The sequence below is a fragment of the Myodes glareolus genome, chromosome 8 (assembly GCF_982192425.1).
Source record: "Myodes glareolus chromosome 8, mMyoGla1.1, whole genome shotgun sequence".
NCBI lineage: Eukaryota > Metazoa > Chordata > Mammalia > Rodentia > Cricetidae > Myodes > Myodes glareolus.
Window position 1 is genome coordinate 13,476,300 of NC_142033.1, and position 22,362 is coordinate 13,498,661.

At 37.7% G+C, this 22,362-nt stretch overlaps 1 protein-coding gene across 2 annotated transcripts in view; it reads right to left on the reverse strand.

Moving 5' to 3' along the window:
* Nucleotides 1-22,362, reverse strand: part of Mrpl1 (mitochondrial ribosomal protein L1) — a 60,946-nt gene that overhangs the window by 19,745 nt on the left and 18,839 nt on the right. Inside the window, exons 4-7 of one of the 2 annotated variants that reach the window (XM_048426164.3) lie at nucleotides 20,232-20,315; nucleotides 18,572-18,643; nucleotides 13,881-13,992; nucleotides 5,387-5,493 (exon numbers count right to left, since the gene is read on the reverse strand). In XM_048426164.3, coding sequence (XP_048282121.3) covers nucleotides 5,387-5,493; nucleotides 13,881-13,992; nucleotides 18,572-18,643; nucleotides 20,232-20,315 — 375 coding nt within the window. The remainder of the gene's footprint in view (nucleotides 1-5,386; nucleotides 5,494-13,880; nucleotides 13,993-18,571; nucleotides 18,644-20,231; nucleotides 20,316-22,362) is intronic. The other variant, XM_048426173.3, reaches the window with a different exon arrangement.

The window sequence follows — 22,362 nt, forward strand, 5'->3', positions numbered from 1 at the left end:
ACTAGGAAATTTCAACATCAGAGTCTAGGAGAGCTCAGGCCAAGTAAATGAGGGCTGAGCCTTGAAGACAATGTGGCAAGCGGGACTTCCCAATGGCTGCACAGATCTGCTCTGCTTCCTTTCTAAGGCAAGTGTTCCACCGTAAATGCACAGAGAGCTTTGTCTAGATAATCTATAGTGGATGTGGTGCAGTTAGCGTGGACTTCCAACTATTGCCTACGATGTGAAATTCCTCCTTAGAGTGAAACAAAAGGAGAGAAAGAAGAGCTAAGAGCTATTCAAATTATTTTAACTCTGTGAACAGAGTACAGAGACTACATGCTTGAAGATACTGTTAAGGTTCAAATACCTACACATTTCCCTCATTTTAACTATGAGACTTTAAAAAGGTTTTCAACCTTATGGAGGTGATGGTTTTACCTTTTCTGGGCTTGATTTTCATCTGATACAGGGACACCACAATCCCTACATGCAAGCTCAGGAATTAGTGCAGAAGACAGGGTAAAAGACTGTAAGAGTCAGAGGAACATGGAGCCTGCTGTGAGACTGTGTCTCCTAGAAATGTAAGAGAAGCTACACCTGTGAAGTCTCACCAACACGGCTGCCTAAACATGACCTGCTAAAGGATGACATCAATACACATGCTAGCATGAAATGGGAAATGTTCATGAGACTTCAATTCTACACAAAGTACTACCGGCAATTAATGCTAAGGGTGAGAGAAACAGTCTTCCCCAGAGAAGAGCACACAACTGATTATTCAATAACCGAAGAGTCAGCCCTGAAAATATATACATATAAGTAATCATCCTATGGTCTCAGCAGGTCGTAGTTATATATTTAGGAATAGGATCCTGTATCAGGAGATCCATCCGGAGGGGTAAGTGTATGTCCGACTGACCAGCCGGACGCCCTGGCAATGGAGCACAGGCAGCCTCCTATCCCCTAAACTTTCTGGCCATTCAGCGAGGCTTCTCCCCAGCTACTGCCTTTCTCTACATATCCCATCCCAGCTTGCCCCCAAGCACCCCTTTCCATCTGCGGGGTCATAGGATCCCCCAACTCAGACTGATTTGGGGCTGAGGGTCTGGGGACAAAGTGGTGAGGGCAACTGTTGCAGGAGTTTCTTTGTTCCACTGAGCCTATACCTAGTAAGCCTACCCTTCTGTCTGTGAGGTCCCTGGCCAGCAAGTGGCCCTGATTCTGTACCAGGAGAGTCATCCGGAGGAGTAAGTGTGTGACTGACTAGCAGGCCGACTGCCCAGGAACAGAGCACAGGTACCCTCCAATCCCATAAACTTTCTGGCCATTCAGTAGGGCTTCTCCCTGGCTACTGCCTTTCTCTAGTAATCCCATCCCAGCTTGTCCCCCAAGCACTTCTTTCCATCTGCAGGGTCCTTAGATCCACCACCACAGCCTACTTCAGGATGGAGAGGATCTGAGACAGAAGAAAGAACCTCAGACGCTGAAGATACTATAGAGAAAATAAACGCACTGATCAAAAAAAAAAAAAAAAAAACAAAAACAAAAAACAGCAAATCCAAATCCAACAAATTCTTAACACAAAACATCCAGGAAAACTGGGACACCATGAAAAGACCAAACCTAAGAATAACAGGAGTAGAAGAAGGAGAAGAACTACAGCTCAAAGGCCCAGAAAATATATTCAACAAAATTATAGAAGAAAACTTTCCCAACCCAAATAAGGACATTCCTATGAAGGTACAAAAAGCATACAGAACACCAAATAGACTGGATCAAAAAAAAAAGCATCCCCTCGCCATATAATAATCAAAACACAAAACATACAGAATAAAGAATGAATATTAAGAGCTGCAAGGGGAAAAGGTCAAGTAACATATAAAGAGAAACCTATCAGAATTACACCTGACTTCTCAATGGAAACCATGAAAGCCAGAAGGTCTTGGATAGATGTGCTGCAGACACTAAGAGACCATGGATGCAAGCCCAGACTACTATACCCAGCAAAGCTTGCATTCACCATCGATGGAGAAAACAAGATATTTCAGGACAAAAACAGATTTAAATGATACGTAGCCACAAATCCAGCCTTACAGAAAGTTATAGAAGGAAAATCACAACCCAAGGAAGCCAACAACACCCACAATAACTCAGACATCTAACAACCCTCTACCAATACAACTCAAAGAAGGGAAACACACAAACATTACCACCAAAAAAATAACTAGAAACAACCACCACTGGATCAATATTGCTTAATATCAATGGATGCAATTCACCTATAAAAGGGCACAGGTTAAGAGAATGGATACGAAAACAGGATTCAACATTCTGCTGTTTACAAGAAACACACCTCAACCACAAAGACAAACATTACCTCAGAGTAAAGGGTTGGGAAAAGGTTTTTCAATCAAATGGACCTAAGAAACAAGCAGGTGTGGTTATACTAATATCTAACAAAATTGACTTCAAACTAAAATCAATCAGAAGAGATGGAGAAAGACACTTTATACTCATAACAGGAACAATTCATCAGGATGAAGTCTCAATCCTGAATATCTATGCCTCTAATATAAAAGCACCCACATATGTAAAAGAAACATTACTAGAACTCAAAGCATACATTAAACCCCACACACTAACACTAGGAGACTTCAACACTCCTCTCTCACCAATGGACAGGTCAACCAGACAGAAACCTAGCAGAGAAATAAGAGAACTAATGGAGGTAATGAATCAAATGGACTTAACAGACATCTATAGAACATTCCACCCAAATATGAAAGAATATTCTTCTTAGCATCTCATGGAACCTTCTTGAAAATTGATCACATACTCAGTAACAAAGCAAACTTCCAAAGATACAAAAAAAATTTAGTAACCACCTGTGTACTATTGGATCACCAAGGAATAAAGTTAGAATTTAACAACAATTCTACCCCCAGAAAGCCTACAAACTCATGGAAACTGAACAGTCAACTACTGAACCACCCCTGGGTCAGGGAAGAAATAAAGAAATTAAAGTCTTCCTTGAATTCAACAAAAATAAAGATACACATACCCAAACCTATGGGACACTATGAAAGCAGTGCTAAGAAGAAAGTTCACAACACTAAGTGCCCACATTAAAAAAATAGAGAAAGCTCACATTAGAGACGTAACAGCACAGCTGAAAGCTCTAGAAAAAAAAAGAAGCAGACTCACCCAGGAGGAGTAGAAGACTGGAAATAATCAAACTGAGGGCTGAAATCAACAAAATAGAAACACAATAGAAAACAATCCAAAGAATCATGGAAACAAAGAGCTGGTTCTCTGAGAAAATCAACAAGATTGACAAACCCCTAGCCAAACTAATCAAACGGCAGAGAGAACATGCAAATTAATAAGATCAGAAATGAAAAGGGGGACATAACAACAGACACTGAGGAAATTCAGAGAATCATTAGGTCTTACTAAAAAAGCCTGTATGCCACAAAATTGGAAAGTGAAAAGAAATGGACATTTTTTTAAGATAAGTGACATATACCAAATTTAATCAAGAGCAGGTGAACAATTTAGATAGACCTATAAATCATGAGGAAATAGAAGCTGTCATCAAAAAACCTCCCAACAAAAAAAAAAAAAAAGCCCAGGACCAGATGGTTTTAATAGAGAATTCTCCCAGATTTCCAAAAAAGAGCTGATATCTACACTCCTTAATGTGTTTCACATAATAGAAACAGAAGAGTCATTGCCAAATACTTTTTATGAAGCTACAGTTACTCTGATACCAAAACCACACAAAGACTCAACAAAGAAAAAGAATTAAAGACCAACCTCACTCATGAACATTAAAATATTTCTGTTACTCTTGAGCTAGCCTGGCTACTTATCATACCGACCTAATTCGCTACAGAATGGGAGGAGAGAAGAAAGTGTAAATTTTTGAATGGAAAAATTAAAAAAAAAGTAAAGATGTCACAAAAAAGGAATATACATGCACTCACACAGTTGTATGCGCTAATGTATATACATGTATGTGTGCACACAAACACACACACACACACACAAATAGGCCATGAATTTAGAAAAGAGTAGGGGATTGGGCTTCAGGGAAAAAAAAAAGGAAAATTATGTAATTATATTATAATCAAAAAATTGAAAAATTATTAGAAACAAAGCTCAACAAAAGATTTAACAAACAAAATCATTTAGAATAGCACCAGACACTTGGAAAGCATTAAATCTTGTTACCAGTAAAAGACTATTACTCCTATAGTTATTAATAGACACCTTTAGAGATTCTTCAGTACAAAGAACAGTTGCAAATAACATGCTAATGACTTTATTGTTCCAAATGCTTCTTTATTTAAAAACACAACTCTATAATTCTAACACACCTATATTAATGCCCTAAAAATGATATTAGAAACTGACATCCAGCATGTTCCACAAGTATGTAAATAACTTTAAAACACTAGACACAATTAATTGAAATAAAGCGAATGTAGACAAAGGCTGCTCCTTCATTCCCTTGGGTGCCATTATGTAGATGGAGGCTGCTCTTTCGTTCCCGGCCACCCAGACCCAAATCATCATGCAGAAACCATATTAATTACAGCACTGTTTGGCCAATAGCTTACATATATTCATGGCTAACTCTTATATCTGAAATTAACCTATTTTTATTAATCTGTGTATCACCATGAGATTGTGGCCTACTGGTAAGGTTCCAGAATTCCAGCGTCTTTCTCCTTAGGCAGCTACATGGTGTCTCCCTGATCCCTCCTACTCTCTCTATATCTCATCCAGCCTGGTTATATTCTGCCCTGCAGAAGTCAAAGTAACTTTATTCATCAGCCAATAAAAGCAACACATAATACAGAAGGCCATCCCACATCAGGCAAATTAATCCATTTTGTGGTGTGTGTGTGTGTGTGTGTGTGTGTGTGTCTGTGTCTGTGTATGCTCAGCAATATGAAAGTATATATAAGATCCAAGCCTTACAACTCTTAAAAACTTAAACATTAAATGACAAAAAACTTGTATGTTAGAGCAGATAGGTTAGGCAAAAAGCCAGTAAATGCCAGTAAATGCCCATAACATAGGAAGAAACATCTTGGGTTTTCACATTCTGTGTGTGTGTGTGCTGTATAAACATAAATACATGTGTGCATGTATGTACCTGTGCTACAGCATGCTCTAGAGGAAGAAACTCTCAAATACCATTAAACTTGGTAAGCTCAATTTACAGAATAAGATTCTTTTTTAAATTTATTTATTTATTTATTAAAAATTTCCACCTCCTCCCCACAGAACAAGATTCTTTACTTGTTTATTTGACACTGGTTCAGAAGAAAATCCCAATGTCAGGGATTCTACTTATGGGGCATCTGGACAGAGAAGAAATGCAACTGTAACTTACTGTTGCTACTTTGGTGCTGAGAAAGTTCTGCCTTTCTTCATCTACCACAATTTCATGTCCAGTTTTAAATAATTCAAGCATTTTTGGGATGTCACGACCAATGGAATCTGGTTAGAAAAATCAGAAGAATCCAAAGTTATTACAGCATCTAAACAATTAGCAAAATTAATGACTGAAATATAAACATAAATTCTATGTGAAAAAACAGCAATAAGCTGTGGCAGACAGACGTTAGGGAGGTTGCTACAGTCCCCATTTCTAGTTCATGACAGTGGGTGATCTCCTCCCACTGGGTGTGGATGAGGTCTACAACCTGCCTTCTAACCAAGCGACAGAATGATACACACAGACTGCATTATATAATAAATACTACAGCACCGTTCTGGAGGAAACCCTCTTCCTTATCAGCTTTGAAGAAGCTACAATGCTATGTGCTAACATATGAAGAGGACACGGAGCAAGGAACTCCAAAATCAGCAGGAATAAAGGCATCCTCAATCCAGCAGCAGCCTGCAAATAACAGACTTCTGCCAACAATCTTGTGAGTCTGGAAGACAACTCTGTCAAACTGAAAGGAGAACCAACTCCACAGAGCTGTCCCTTGACCTCTGCACATGCACATGTGCCTCCCCTATACATGTGCACATCCACATGTAACATGCATTCTAACTGTTCTTAATAATAAAAACTCAGAGTCAGGTGGTGGTGGCACACATCTTTAATCCCAGCACTCAGGAGGCAGAGGCAGGAGGACCTCGGTGAGTTCTAGGTCATCCTGGTCTACAGAGCTAATTCCAGGTCAGGCACCAAAGCTACACAGAGAATTTCTGTCTCAAAAAACTAATACTACTACCGTTACCACTACCACCACCACTACCACCACTACCACTACCAATACTAATACTACTAATAATAAAAACCAGGAGTCAGCTATTGGGGGTAAAGAGATCAGAGAAGCAGAGCAGTCATCCACTAGAGTTCCTACCTCTACCAATGCTCAGACCAAAGAGTGATCCTGTCTCTACAAATCCTCAGACTATCTCAGACTGAATCCTTAGACTGCATCCTCCAGATTCTGTCTCCTCCCACCTTAGAGTCCTCACTCCAGCCAGCCATATTCCTTCCCATCTCCACCTCCCTCGTGCTAAGATTAAAAGGTGTGTGCCAGCACTGTCTGGCCTCTGTGGCTAACTAGTGGTTTAGCTCTGTAGTCTCATCTCCAGGCAAGCTTTATTTGTTAGATTACAAACAAAATATTACACACAAACAAACACAATTTTTAAAAAGTTTTAGTATGAAATGTTAAAAGTATACAATACTTACCTTAAATTTTTAAAAACTTTTAATTGAAAAACCAAGGTAACTTTCATGTAATATATTCTGATCAAAGTTTCCTCTCTCTCATCTCTTCCCAGATCCTTTCCATTTCCCTACCCTTCCAATTCCCTCCGCATCAAGAAAACAAGCACGCAAATAAAAAATGGCAAACAAGGATAAAAACAAAATGAATAAACTAACAAACAACAAAAAAAGAAACTAGGAAAAGAGCAGAAAAACACATACACATATAGACACACAAAGAGACATACATACAGACAGACAGACACACAAAACAACTCAAAACCAGAAACCAAACATATAATCAAAAAAAATAATAATACCTTTGAGTTCATTTTACTGCTGGGCATGGAGCCTGCCCTGAAGTGTGGTTTGTAAGACTCCCTTGGAGAAACTACTTCTTCCTCTACGAGAGGCTGTTAATTGGAGATAGCTTCTTGGTTGGGGATGGTGCCATTGTCTACTTCTGCATCCCAGCACTGGGACCCTGTCTGGTTTGGATTTGTATGGGTCCTGTGCACACTGCCACAGTACTGGTGAGTTTACGTGTGTCAGTCCTTTGGTGTCTCAAAGACACTGTGTTCTTCGTATTATCTATCCCCTATGGCTCTTAAAAATCTTCCTGCCTTCTCTTCTGCATAATTTCCTGAGCCCTGCAGGGAGAGTTTGATGGAGATGTCCCATTTAGGACTGTATGTCCCAAGCTCGCTCACTCTCTGCACATGGTCCAGGTGTGGGTCTCTATATTAGTTCCCATCTGTTGCAGGGGAAGCTTCTTTGATGATGGCAGAATGAGAAACTGACCTACGGGTATAGCAGAATGCTATTAAGAGTCACTTTATGTCTCCTTTTAATTCTGTCTGATTCTAGCTCATATGTTTTGGGGCTCTGTTTGTAGATGAGTATGTACTTTGTTATTATTGTTGTTATTATTATTATTATTATTATTAATCATCCAACTTTTTCTCCAGTATCAGTTCTCACCTTAAAGATTGATTTTGTCTGGCATCAATACAGACAATGACATTCTCTTAACTCTTTTTAGCTTACATGACCTCATAAACTACTTTTTGGTTAGAGTGAGCAGTGCATTTCGGACTGACACACGCACCGCGGGAATCAGACACTGACATGCTTTCCACCATCGCATCATATTTGTTCCTTTGTACCCCCTTATACAGCCAATTTTTTTTGTTTTAAACGAACAAACAAAAAACATGTCTCTTTTATTTCATATTTAGATTTAAGTTATATGCCTTTTAAACATGTTCTGGAAATTACAAAGATCACCTTTTTTAAAATCATAAATTACTTTGTTTATATATAATATCAATCAGCTAATCTTTTTTTCTCTGCCATCTTAACATTGTGGTGACTGTCATGTTAAAACCTCATTTACTTTCTACATATTTGTCTTTAAAACAATATTCACTATGCTTCATACGACCAAAATTAGATAATCATTCCAGATTCCTTTACACTTCATATTAACGAGTAGTTCTTGTTGATCCTGCCTCTTCAACATCCCTTAACAACCTTCTTTTTCTGTCTTCACTGCTATTGCAAAATTTATTCTTTCTCTGTTATCTGTACTACACTAGCCTCCCGAATATTCCCCGTTTAAGTTTCTGTATCCTCACATGTCTAACCCATGACCTGCATGCTTGCAGACATTCATTCTAACAAGAAAACCATTATCTCATGATTCTGAACAAGGTTTTCAATGGTTCTCATCTACAAAGAGGATCAAGCCTAATCTCTGTGGAATGGCGCAGAGAGAGCCCCATGGCTGGTGCATGGTCCATCACTGTCTAACCTCATTAACTAACACTATTTGATAACACTACACTCCAAATGACAGAAAGTGGCTTAAAACTTCTGGAATACACTCACTCTTGCTTGACTTTTTTACATTAATGAAACCATTTCTTCTGCCTAGAATACAGTCCACGTTAGGGAAAAAAATGCCCATTCATGGTTAATGTCTCAACTGCTATCTTCTTTACATGATTCTAAGAAGTAGGTATTCACTCTCAGGAAGTATGTTGTGTATTTCCTAATACCCATGTGACTTTAATGCTTAAGTTTATTCTTCTCTGTCTCTTCTGTCATATGTATTTTCTTAAAAATGTGAACCTGGGTGGTGGTGGTGCATGCCCTTGATTTCAGCATTCAGGAGGCAGAAGTAGGTGGATCTCTGTGAGTTCATGGCTGGCCTAGTGGTCTACAGAGCTAGTTTCAGGACAGTCAGGGCTACACAAAGAAATGCTGTCTCTAAAACAAACAAACAAAAATGTAAACTGTCTTTTAATTTTTCAATTTTCAGAACATAGTAAGTACTCAGTAATTACCCATTTATTTAACAAATGGGCTGTAATGGTAGAAATGACATATATAATGGTAGAAACCACATATAAGTTCTCCTAAAATAATTATACAAATGAGTAGTCACTTTAGAAATCTTAGGAATTTGGCATATACACAGTATAAACTTTATGTATATAGTTGGTCCTAACTCTGTCTACATTATCAAAAAAATATTGGGTATTTGTTAGCATGTAACACATTTTGTAGATAAGAATTAATGGTCCTCAGTGATTTGCTGCCTTCACTTCCTTGTCACAGCGTCACTGAAGTCCACAGGGACAGAGCCAAGGCTGAGAGGTGTACACTCACTAGTACTCTATCCTGTTTCTCGGAAGGGACAGACATCAGACTACCGTGGCTTGGATTTCTTCTCTGACATGCACTTACTCTCCACTTTCTTCTCTGTTTTATATTCTTCACTTTCCTCCCTGCCTTCCTCTCCCTCTAACACTCTCTACTGCTTCCATAATAAGCACAATTCAGTCTTTCATTCTAAATGTCTTTTTTTCCTTTACCACAGAAAACAAGGCAGGCAGGCAAGAAAGAAAAGGAAGAAAAGAAAGAAGCTAGTTAGAATTGAACATTAGAATCTGGGGAAACAATGACCTGTGACTATAACTAGGGGCACTATTTCAGATAACTGTGAGAGAAGTGACTGAAAAAAATAATACTTGGTAAGAAGTGGAAGCATCAAATCACTAAAGGCCACTATTTCAAAAACTGGTATAAAGACAAAGAACTGAGACTGTATGACAAGGGTAGCTCAACCAAAGGAAGGCTTGAATGGCAGGGAAGTGTTCTCTGTTTGACAAGACAAATCTGGGTGTGGTTAAGTGCTGATGTTAAGCTGGTTTGTCTAACTGCTCCAAGACATCAAAGACTTTCCCTCCTTGTTCAAAGCCACCACATCTAGTGGACACAACCAGGTGCTCAATTAGCATAAACAAAATTACATTTTAAATATGTAAATTATACTTAACCCATGGTTCAATGGAGTTATTAACTCTATATCTTCTTTCAACTGAATCCTGCATTAAATGGTCATTAGTTGCAAACATTTGTAGAGACTATCTTTAGCCAGATACCATTCTAGGCCATATAACTATAGCAACAGCTAACATGAAGGTATCTTTGCTTTAATAGTAGAAACTGAACACATACTACAGAAGAAGAAGGAGGAGGAAGAGAAGAAGTTGTTGCTGCTCGGTGTGCTAAGTCCTAAAAAGGATACAAAGACTCGATAATGAAAAATCTGTAGATAATAGAAAGTTGAGAGTAATTATTTTTCAATGGATGGTCATGGTACTCCTGTTCAAATGATATCTGAATAAGAAAGTGTGCCAAGAAAATAAGCAAAGAATACTGCAGACAGACAGACAGGCAGGCAGGCAGAGAGACAGACAGACAGACACACACACACACACACACACACACACACACACACACACACACAAAATAAATCCAAGACCCAAGAAAGTAAAGAAAGAACTTAGTGTGTGCATATTTCAGACCCTAGGGCTGAAAGAAAGAAAACAAAATAAAGTTCATATTAGGATTATCCATAAGACACTCATAATTAATCTATTATAAGAATTGTCATGAACAGGGACTGGAGAGACAGCTAAGCGGTAACGAGCACCAGCCGCTCTTCCAAAGGTCCTGAGTTCAAACCCCAGCAACCACATGGTAGCTCACAGCTATATGTAATGAGTTCTGGTGCCCTCTTCTGGCCTGCAGGCATACACGCAGGCAGAACACTGTATATATAATAAATAATCTTCTTAAAAAATTGTCATGGACATGGTGTCTCTTCACAGGAATAAAAACCCTAAGACAACTTCTTTAAGGAAGTAGAGACAGGAGGATCCCTGGAGCTCACAGCCTAACCAGGCTTCGTGGAGAATGACTGAGAAAGACACCTGACATCAACCTTAGGCTTCCACATAAATGCATGCGTGCGCACACACACACATCTGAACATACATGAACACATACACACACACCACATTAAAGAAAAAATATCTATATTGATGATGTAATAATTTCAAAGAGCTCTTGGAGAAGGTAAAGGGAAAATAGTTAACAAAATGAAGCCAAACTTCTTTCGAGCAAGTTTTAAATATATATCATGAAGCAAAAAAGAAGTACTTAGAAAACAAGCCAAAGAGGAATTTGAAAAAGTGAAACTGACTGTAGTTATATAAGAAATTCAGAAACATGCTGTGAAGTGTGCACACTGGATCTAGCAGATTCCCATTCCTGCTGGTAAACTGAGATATTGCGGGAACCAATGAACTCCACTGCCGAGGTCAGTTCTAGCTTTAGCTCCAGAACTGCTATTCTACCTCAATGTGTTTTGTTGGATCAAAAGGGAATCAAATATTCTGAAACAAGAATCTGAACAAGCTATAAAATTGCATAATACAAGCTCGTCTGTTCTCATGCACATCTGGTGTGTTCTGTTTGAACATTCTGACAGGCTAATAGTTTGTTTTCATGCTTACAGAACACAAATGTTTGCTAGTTCTATTGAGCAGACCCTGCGGGGGTGAAAAGAAAACATTAAGAAATGGGGGTGCTGTCATTCTTCCAGGAGCCTTGTTAAGCGTACAGTCGAGGGACACACATTAAGGACATACACATACACACACACACTACAGTCAGTGGAAGGCGTGGTTCATTATAAAAGTAAAAATAAAATAAAATAAACCCCACTGATAAAAATAAACATTTTAACAGAAAACTTACTATTTGGAATAAAGAAGTTATTTGAAAACCTTCTACAATCAAAAAAGAAAAAAATGTGATGATAATGAGCAGAACCCTTCCAAACCTGCAGCAGTAATGCTGAAGGAAAGAATGACGGAAATGGAATCACCCTGGGGTTCTAGAGAGCAGAGTGGTAAAGACAGCAGTTAGAGCCTGAGAGCCAGCTGAGAGGTTACAGTGGTGGCCCAGAGGGCATGGGTACCATGAGTCTCTCCTTTCACAGCCTCCATTAGAGCTGCTGGCTGCTTTTTCTGCCCAATAATATTCAATTACAGGCCTGACTTAGGAGAAATGTGAGTCTGATTCCTAACAACAAAGAGAGCTCCAATGGAGATCTCTATGAAAAACGCCAAGTCCCCGCCTACATTTAATAAGGTATCATTTAATGCAGGCTACAAAGGTAACAAAACCATAGTAGAATAAAAGAATTTGAGTTTATTTGAATTATATTTAATTAGAGCACGACTAGGCATCTTAGTGGCTAATGTGTATGAAGAATTTTAGTTAAGATTTAATTTTTAATCTACTGGAGAAGACATTTGAAAACAACAATTTATCAAAACAAACTTAAAAAAAAAACTTGTTTTATTTACAATACCTTATAGAAAAAAACCCTTATCTATACCAGACATTCAGCACCACCTACAACAAATGAACCTGTTCTATGAGTGTGCTCACAAATGTGTCCAACTCATTAATGACACCACTTGTCAGGGGAAATGCCTGTGTAAAGGCCTCAGCTGACTCTTCATTTCTCCCCATCAACCACTCCTCTCCTATTTAGTCACAAAACCCTGTCACTAGCATTGTACTCTTCATTCAGATCTCACCATGCAGAACTTAACCATTACCCATATTAGTCTTTGGCAACTGCAGCCTAACGGGGCTCCCTCCCTCTAGTTTCAATCCAAACCAGGATCTCTTATGCTACTCTAGAAAACAGATCATGTCACAGCACACCTTACAACACATATATGATTCATGATAATAGGAAAATAAGTCCATGCTCATTAACTCCTAATTCAAAGACTCCCTGAAAACAGCATTAATCTACCCCAACATCGCTCATTTCCCACAGTTCACCTCCACATCTATGTAGAGGCACCATGTCTACAGCTGAGAAGACCTAGCTGGAGCCAGCCTATACTTTCTAGCCTATTTCAGTGCCTGTGGTTAATACATTCTTTCCACTTACAATATTAGTTCTCAACTAATTCATCCACTTATACTGGTAAGAGCTTAAATGTCACCTCACTCTGTTGGAGATGCGGGGAAGAAGAAGCAGAGAGGTTTTTGCTTGCTTGCTTGCTTTGCTTTGTTTTGATTTTCTTTTTTAAATTTTCTTTCATGGAGTGGCACTGCAGGGATGAGGGAAGGATGTGGGGGCACTGGGAGGTGGGCGAAATTGGGGTGGGTGATGTGAAATTCCCAAAGAATCAATAAAGATGTTAAATAAAAAAATAGATAAATAAAAGTTACCTCATTCATGATGTGTTGCTTTCTTTCCCAACTATATTTAAATAAGCCCCCACTGAATACCCATAGTTATCTTAGGAATTCATCAATTCATATCTCTCATTTTATAACACTTGCAGCATTTTATGTAGCAGCGTTACTTATTTTATTATATTTCTTAAGAAGGAAGTATTCATAAAGAAATACCTACTAAGGGGGAATACCTACAGAGCCAAATGCTGATATATATATACTTTTATGTACATGCTGACAAAGGAGTATAAAAGTCAACAAAATGATATGATGACCGTGTTCTTAGTAGTTAGTACATTCCATTAATGTACAGCTAGGCTATACTCCATAGTATTATCAGTCAGTAGGTACTCACATTACACTGTAACAACAATACGAATGTAAAAGAGGAAAAAATAAAGCCTACATACATCAATTTCAAATACTAGGCATAATATTTGATCTATAAACATATTAGCAGCTTTGCTTCCTTACAAACAAAATTATAAAGAAAGTGGCTGATAACATTAAAATAACAAATATTCCCCCTTACTTCTAGTAGCTTTTGGAAATCTTTTCTTCAGTTTCTTCCTTAATGGGTTAAGCTCAGTCATTATTTCTGGAACAGCTACATAAAAGTCCACAACAACCTCATCATCCAAGATCTGAAAACCAGAGAAAAACAGAAACAACTCTTAAAACAAAACAAAACAAAACAAAACCACCTTTACCTTTTGAGACAGAAGTAATTTCAGCATGATTTGAAAAAGTACTATTATACATACTTTTCTTCAAAAACAGAATTACAAATACAGTCGCCAGATATGAAAAACATCAGAAACAAAACACTTTGTTATATTTTAAAAATAGCTGCATGCATTTTTAAACACAATTAATGGTTTTAATTCTACCATGAGATTATGCAAGGCAAATGGTGTTATAAGTTAGAACATAACATTGGTATGTATCCAACTCACACGAATCTCCCACAGAAGAATTCAAGTCTATTAAAACTGAAGAGAGGTAAACAGTTTTTAATAGATCACATGCAAAGTCAGTAACTCCTATTACCAAATTCATTAACAGCCACTAACTTTCTAAATTTAGTGCACCAAAAGAACTAAGTCTATCATTTGCACAAAGAACTGAGTTAAAATTCTCATTGTTACCAATAACTAAAAACAAAAGGCAGAGGTCAAATGTAAATTCACTAATAGTTTGATTTACCATTCTCAGAACAAAAGGATTAAAAATTAGATTTTAAAGGATTAGTTGATTAATTCATGCAGACACCCAAAATAATTATTGTACCACTATACTATACTCCACTTAAAAATTTAGTTAACAATAAAGTTAAACAAAACATTGCCTCTTTAAAATAAAACATTGCCAGAATGCAGATATTTCACTAGTAACATTTATATTCACACGAAATCTTACCCATCCAAAGCCTTGGTTTGGATTAATGGGCTCAGAAAAATTGAACTCTGATAAAATTAGGCCAATATTCTAGGATTTTTATCTTCCTGTTACTAGTGTTTCATTTAAAAATTCCTCAAATTTAAGTAACATTCTGTGCTTCTCTTAAAATTAATGACTTGGCTGTGCAGTGGTCGCACACACCTTTAATCCCAGCACTCAAGAGGCAGAGACAGGCAGATCTCCATGAGTTTGAGGCCAGCCTGGTAAATAAGAGCTAGTTCCATGATAGCCAGAGTTGTTACAAGAAGAAACCCTGTCTCAAATAAATAAATAGAATTTTAAAAATTACTTGCTAAGTGAGAACTTCTCGTGTATCATAAATTCTGCACATATTTCATACATTTAATTCATCCAATGTTCATAGCAATCCTACAAGGCAGGTACTAAAATTAACTAACTATTTCAGATGAGGAACCTGGGGCCTCAGAGAGAGTCAGCATGTGTCCTAAGAGAGCATAGGCAGTAGGGTTCTAGAAACAGGATTTCCATCCCCAAGAACATGGAAACAAAGGCAACTCTGAAATGCTAAAGAATTGTGTGTAAGATTTTCTTTCATTAACAGGCTTCCTAAAACTACTTCTACAACATGTTCCTTTAAGTTAAAAATTATTGTGAATGTCATGCTACAATTAACTTTAGGAACACATCTTAGAATAAAATGAATCTGTAGATAGAAATAATGCTTTTACAAACAAGAAAAAACACTACTTTCAAATAACTCTGAGCCAAATATATGTATGACATTTCAAAATGAAATGAATTTAATAAATAAATTAAGAGCTTAGAAATGATTCAAAGTTCAGTAATTATAGCCTACTTTATATTTTCTTGTATAAAAAGATTTTGTGTTTATTTTTATGGGTATGAATGTTTTGCTTGCATGTATATCTGAGCCTCACATGTATGTCTGGTGCCCATGGAGACTAGAAGAGGGCATAGGATTCCCTGAAACTGGAGTTACAGAAGGTTTTGAATCACCAGGTGGGTTCTGGGAACTGAACCTGGGTCCTCTGCAAAAGCAGCCAGTGCTCTTAATTGCTGAGTCATCTCTCCAGCTAAATACTAAGAAAAACAGTGGACTAATTTAGGAATACAGGAATGGGGGCTTAGAGTATTACTTGATCTTACTTGCCTAGCCTGCTTAAGGCCCTGGGTTCAACCTCAAGTATTGCAATAAATAAATAAATGTATAGAACTGTGATTACAAATCTACAAACATGATTTACCTGAAAAAACTGTTTTGAACTTACTTCATAACCTGAATGAATACCTTCTAAAACTACCATGGAAAGCTGTCAAACACTTGATGGGAAGAACATCCTGGTTAAGATAACTTACCCAAGTAGTACTCTTATTAAAAATGCATCCACCACCGGGGCTCTTAAAGGAAAACTATGTACCTATAATATTTATATACCAAAAATCATGTTTAGATTTTCTTATTTAGGTTTCTATTTCCAATGTTTCCTTTACTGAACAGTAGGGCTGTGTAACACATTCTCCTCCATTGCTTCTTCCTTGAGGCGTGAGTGACTCCGACCACCTGAGAACTGAACTGCAGGAGTCGCTATGACAGCTGGTGAGCAGAGGAAAGGTGGCACACGTTTGGTGATGTTAATTTTCTGGCTCCAGAGGCCAAGCCCTACTCTCAAATTCCCTAGCACCTGCATATATTTACATTTTATTAATCAAAAACCCTTTAGTACTTTTTAAATAATGAAAATGATACTCCAGGTAGAATGGGATACTACACTTGGATACTACACAGGTCGAGAACCTGTTAAAGCAAGGTCCATCCATTCCCACTTCCCCAGTGAGCTCACTTTGAACACTGAAGATTGCACAAAGGCTCCAAGCCTTTCCTGTTGCTGCTGGACTGGCTCAACAAGTTCAAGCCAGATGCAGAAGTGTTTACATAACAACCTTAAACAAGGGAGAAGACTCTTCAAAGCAACCCCCAGGGAGAAGCTGGGCTTCAGCTTCCTGAGTCCCCTCCTCAGCTCTGTGTCCTTGTGTGTGCACGTTTGCTCGCCCCATAAAAGCCATTCTTCAGCTACTGATGTGTCTGCTCCTATCTGCTGAGCCCCAGATTTCTTTGCTACTACCTGTTGCCCCTGAAATTTTTCTTGCCTTTTTAAATCTCTAACTAGAAAAGCAAAAGAACCCAATTGAGGCCCCTAGATGGGTCACAAAATTATTTCCATGTGAGAACATACAATGAGGTGTAACCTAACTCTTCTGTTTCCTAGGCCCTGCTCAATCAAATTTGGCTCCAGGATAAACTATCTCCAATGCCCGTAAAAAAAAAAAAAAAGAAAGAAAGAAAGAAAGAAATTAAAATCACCATCAGACAGGTGGGTGGTGGCGGCACACACCTTTAATACCCACACTCTGGAGGCAGAGGCAGGAGGATCTCTGAGTCACAATCAGACTTAGAACACTGCTGTCATGCTGTGTACCCTGAAGGACTTGCCCAGTTAGTCAAGTAAAAGATCTGGATATTCAACAAAGGACACATTTTTGCGTAGGCAGAGACTGCTCTTTCTTTTCCCAGCCACCCAGACCCAAATGAAACTATATTAATTACATCACTGTTTGGCCAATGACTCTAGAGTATTTCTAACTAGCTCTTACATCTTAAACCATTTCTATCAATTTGTGTAGCGCCACAAGGTTGTGTCTCCTAAGGTTCCAGCATGTCCTTCTTCTTCAGCAGCTACATGGCATCTCTTTGACTCCGTCTACTCTCTCTATGTATCTCTTCCAGGCTGGCTTTATTCTTCTATGCCACTGGCCAAAGCAACTTTATTCATTAACCAATAAAAGCAACACCTATACAGAAGGTATATATATAAAAACTTTCAAATCAGTTTTTCCTGTCTCCCTGTTGCCCAGCCCCATTCATAATGTAATTTAATTAACTTATTTAGAAGAGGGACTCCCAGAAAATGTTAAGTAAAACCTTTTTGTAATTTTAGAAATAACTATATGTCCCTTCCTACCTTAAAAAAAATGCTATTCTCTTCATAAAAGGCTCCCCAGGCTATTACTTCCTTAAGGAGTGCTACTCACTCCTCAGCTATTCTGCTAAGCCAGCCTTGCCACTTCAAGTGGACTGGGGAGTAAATGTTCTGAGGAAATATCATACTATGGAGATTAAATACCAAGTAAATGATAATTTCATTGCCAGAGAGAAAAAGATATTTAACTTTTAAAATTTGAATGAAATATTTGTGTGTATTAATATTTAGATTTCATTTAAATCTCACATTCAAAACCAGAGTAATGTTGGCCTTTATATTTTATTCACAAAACTTTCATGACAACAGTAAAGAATGAACAAATGGATGAATGAGTGAAGTAATCAATGATGAAAAGTTTTGGCAGCTTTTTCTTAGATTTGAAACTGAAGAAAATACAAAACAAATTTCCTCTTTTATAAAGCCTACTATTTTGGAGATGATCTAATCCTACTGATTATGTGCAAACACAATAAGTTAATGGATGGGGTGAGAGATAGATGGCTCAGCAATTATAAGCACTGGTTGCCCTTTCAGGAGATCTTGATTCAATTCCCAGAAACCACATGGCAGCTATTAACTATTTGTAATGTATCTCTGCTCCCAACCTTCTTCAGGCCTCCAAGGGCATCATGAAGAACAGACATGCATGCAGACAAAAACCCCATAAATACAAAATAAATTAATGGATAGCAGAACTATCAGAATAATCTTTATAGCCAATGAACATAAAATACAATACCTTCTTAACCAGATCTGCTCCTCCTGCAAACACAGCTCCATTCTCTTCTGCTATTTTAATCTCTGATGCATTCTACCAAAGCAGAATAGTTTAAACATTATTTTTAAACAAATTCATTATATTCTCAATAACTGTCAGAAACATCGATTATAATCAAAATTGTTTTATTTCTAATTGAAAATGCATCAATTTTCAATTACTGCATTAGATACATTACATTCTGAAAAAAATCTTCAATTTGTGTGTCCCTGGACTATTTGACTGACAGAAGAAATACATTTTGATGACATATAAAGAATCTAGCAAGTGCCCACTCACTCTGAATCCCAGTATTCAGGAGGCAGAGGCAGGCAGATCTCTCTTATGAGTTTGAGACCAGCTTGGTCTATGCAGCAAGTTCCAAAACAGCCAGGACTATGTTTATGGACTCTGATTCAAAATCAGGCAAAAAGAACCCAGCAAGTGACATATCTCTGGTTCTGTCAATAACAAAAACTTAAAATGTGGTTAATTTTACTAATTTTCATTTTATAAAACTGATGAGGAGGAAAAATTCAATAAATCAAAAAAACCTAAAATGTAGTCGTGTCTGAAAATTTAAAAAAAAAAAAACAGTATTTGTGATTTCCTTCCACATATCCCATTTCTCTCTTTTTGTTTTCTGGGAATATATTTCACTCCCTTAGTTACTGCAGCATTTGAAGCGCCAGTTGGGGAACATTATTTTCAGGTGTGTGACTTCTGTTTCCACTGCATTTGATTAACTGTGAAGCTGTGTTACTGTGCCTGTCTACAACACCTGACGGTTCCAGTAAACAGATGAATGGCCAACAGTGAGGGGGAGCAAGTAGGCGGGGCTGGCAGGCAGAGAGCATAAATAGAAGGAGCAAAAAAAGAACAAGGAGAGGAGGACTTCAGGGGCCAGTCACACAGCCAGCCATGGAGTAAGAGTGAAAAAAGATATACAGAAGTAAAAAAAAGAAAAGGCCCAGAAGCAAAAGGTAGTCAGGATAATTTTTTAAAAAGCTGGCAAGAAACAAGACAAGCTAAGGCCGGGTGATTCTAACTAAGAATAAGACTCTGTATCATTTATTTGGTATTTGGTTGGTGGGCCCCTCAAAAGAGTCAAACATCACGCAGTACACTCTGACAACTATAATCCCCACAGTTTCTTCCTCCAGAGTAAAACAGAGAAAATATAAAGTCTCAGTTATGAGAGAAAAACTAAGAAAACAGGTTAGTACATTTTAAACAACTGTCAAAAACACAGAAACCCAACAGAGCTGATGTCCACACCTATCATGTCCTTGCCTGCTGGCTCCATGACCAGGTATTTGTTTTAAGCTGTGCTCGTGGAGACTCACAGCAGTAAGTGGTCACTGCTGTGTAAAACAACCCTGGTGTTTCTGAGGAGTTTGAAGACCTGAAGACCCATGACACAGCCCACATCTCTCAGGTTCTGCTGAACAACACTACTGTGGCGGCCTGGTAATGATGGCAGGAATGCTATAGGCATCTTCTCAAATATGTCACTGCTTTGAGCTTTAAAGGACTAATGTGAATACTGAAATTTCCTCTAAGTATATTCCACTACTTTCTTCATTAATTAGTAATAATTTCTTTAAAATTAAATTATACAATTGCTGACAAAGTTACTCACCCCTGTAAACACAGCAACTTTGTTGACTTCTGAAGCAAAAGGGTATGGCAAACTAATAACACTGGCAAATGGCTCCACTTTCTTCTAAACATACAAAGGAGAAAAATAATTACCAAAAGTTCATCTTTTCTATTATCTTCTGGATTCTATTAAAAAACTAACATGCTCTTCATTTTTGAGGTGTTTTGGTTGTTGGGTGATTGGCAGGATAGACAGGGCCTTTCTGCAGACTTGAAAATCAAAACCTCTTGCCTCAGCTTCCAAGTGCTGGGCATATAGGGATGCACCGCCACACTCAACTCCTGCTTTAAGTTCTTTCGATCTACAGTAGCTCCTCTCGTCTATTCCAAACCATTCTCTAGCGATAATTTAAAGCTCAAGACATTATATATGTTTGTTTTAAAAAAATAAGTATCTAAATCTTCCTTCCTAGCTCCATACTTCATTGCATGTGGTTTCTATCTAAATCATTTATCAGTTTCTCAAACGTTGGGATATAAATTCATATCTGTATCTCTCTTGATATCAAAAAAAATCAGGGAATAAATGGAAACCTGGTTTCCATTAACTAAATGTCAACAGATGTTTGTTAGCCTGAATTAAATTTTCAAGTGTATTACAGACTTGAGGAAGATGAAGAAAATAACTAGACATCCTAAGCAAAGATAGGATCCAAATGGTTCTGTTCAGGAGTTCATCCTTAATGTACACCATGGCTCTAGGCAATTATAAATACAAACCCTAGATCTACAAGAGAAAGCCAAGACTGAAAAGACATTCTTGGAGAGTATTTTAGTGTAACCTAGATCACCATCACTTTCAGATATATTTGGGAAGTGAATTGAAAATCCAAAATAAACAATGGCATCATTTGAGACACCATACAATTAAGTACAAATCCCTTACTTCAGAATGAATCTCTTCAGTCATTTTGCTGAAGGACCTACCAAGATCTGATGATCAGATCTCTGGGGGAGATTTCATATGAAAACAGGTTCTAGGCCTAACAGAAGAGAAACGGGACTGTTCCTCTAATAAAATTGATTGAAAGATTCTATTTTTAGAAAATTTTTTTCAGGTAGCAATAGCTTCCTGGGGATTTTTCAGACCAGAAGGCATAAATTCTTCAGTATACTTTATATCAGCCATCCAACTGACTTTCACTGATGGGCATTCCTTTTCTACTAACATGTCCAGTGGATTTCAGTGGTTTCCCATGGTGAAGAACCACCGTACTAGCACCTGGGTACACTGGCTTGCTCTACACATATTTGGTGAAAGGCATTAACAACAATGAGCAGTAGGCTGCTTGTTCAAGGCCCTGGGGTCAGTTCCCAGTCCTGGGGTAACAAAAACTGAGCAAATTTAAGACAAAGATCAAATCCTAAGTATCATATTCTATAAGTAGATTCCATGTCCAAGTGATGCCTGAGGTCTTATAAGACACTGTTATGTTTTATGCCCTCATTATTGAGAAAAGATAATATAAAAACTTTTCAAATGAAGAATTAATTAACAGTAATATACAAAATAAAAATTATAACATGGTTGATATTTCAAATAAACAACATCTAAGAAGTGACCCAAGCCTTGGTTCAGTTCTTAACTCTTTCTTCTTTATGCCCTTGAGCCAAATAGTCTACATCTGCATCTCAATTTCCTGATATTACTACAAAATTAAATGCAAAAGTCAATGCAAAGTACTGCTAAATAAAAGTGACTAGCTGCAGGAAGTTCCCAGTGATGTTGACTGTCATTAGGAAGATCCTACTAAGCTGATATATATAACTATATTTAATCTTGAATGGAGCTATATGAACTCAACATTTTACCTTTATAATAAAAGTGAGCATGCTGAAATATAAAAGGGCAAAGCAAGGAATCCAAGGAAAGAAGACAACTTCCTAGCAAGCTTTCAACATATTTTATATTTTGTAAGACATATATTTCTCATAGTAACATAGAAAGACCATCATACTTTCTAAAAATTATTATTAAAAGGAATTTTTAATTTTATTTTTGCATAAATTAGGTTATCTGAAGTAGCCAGCTTAGCTATGGCTTTCTGATGCCTCCTTAGTTTGGATGTTCTTCTCCGCCCATCCCAACTCTCCCCTTCACCACCTCCATC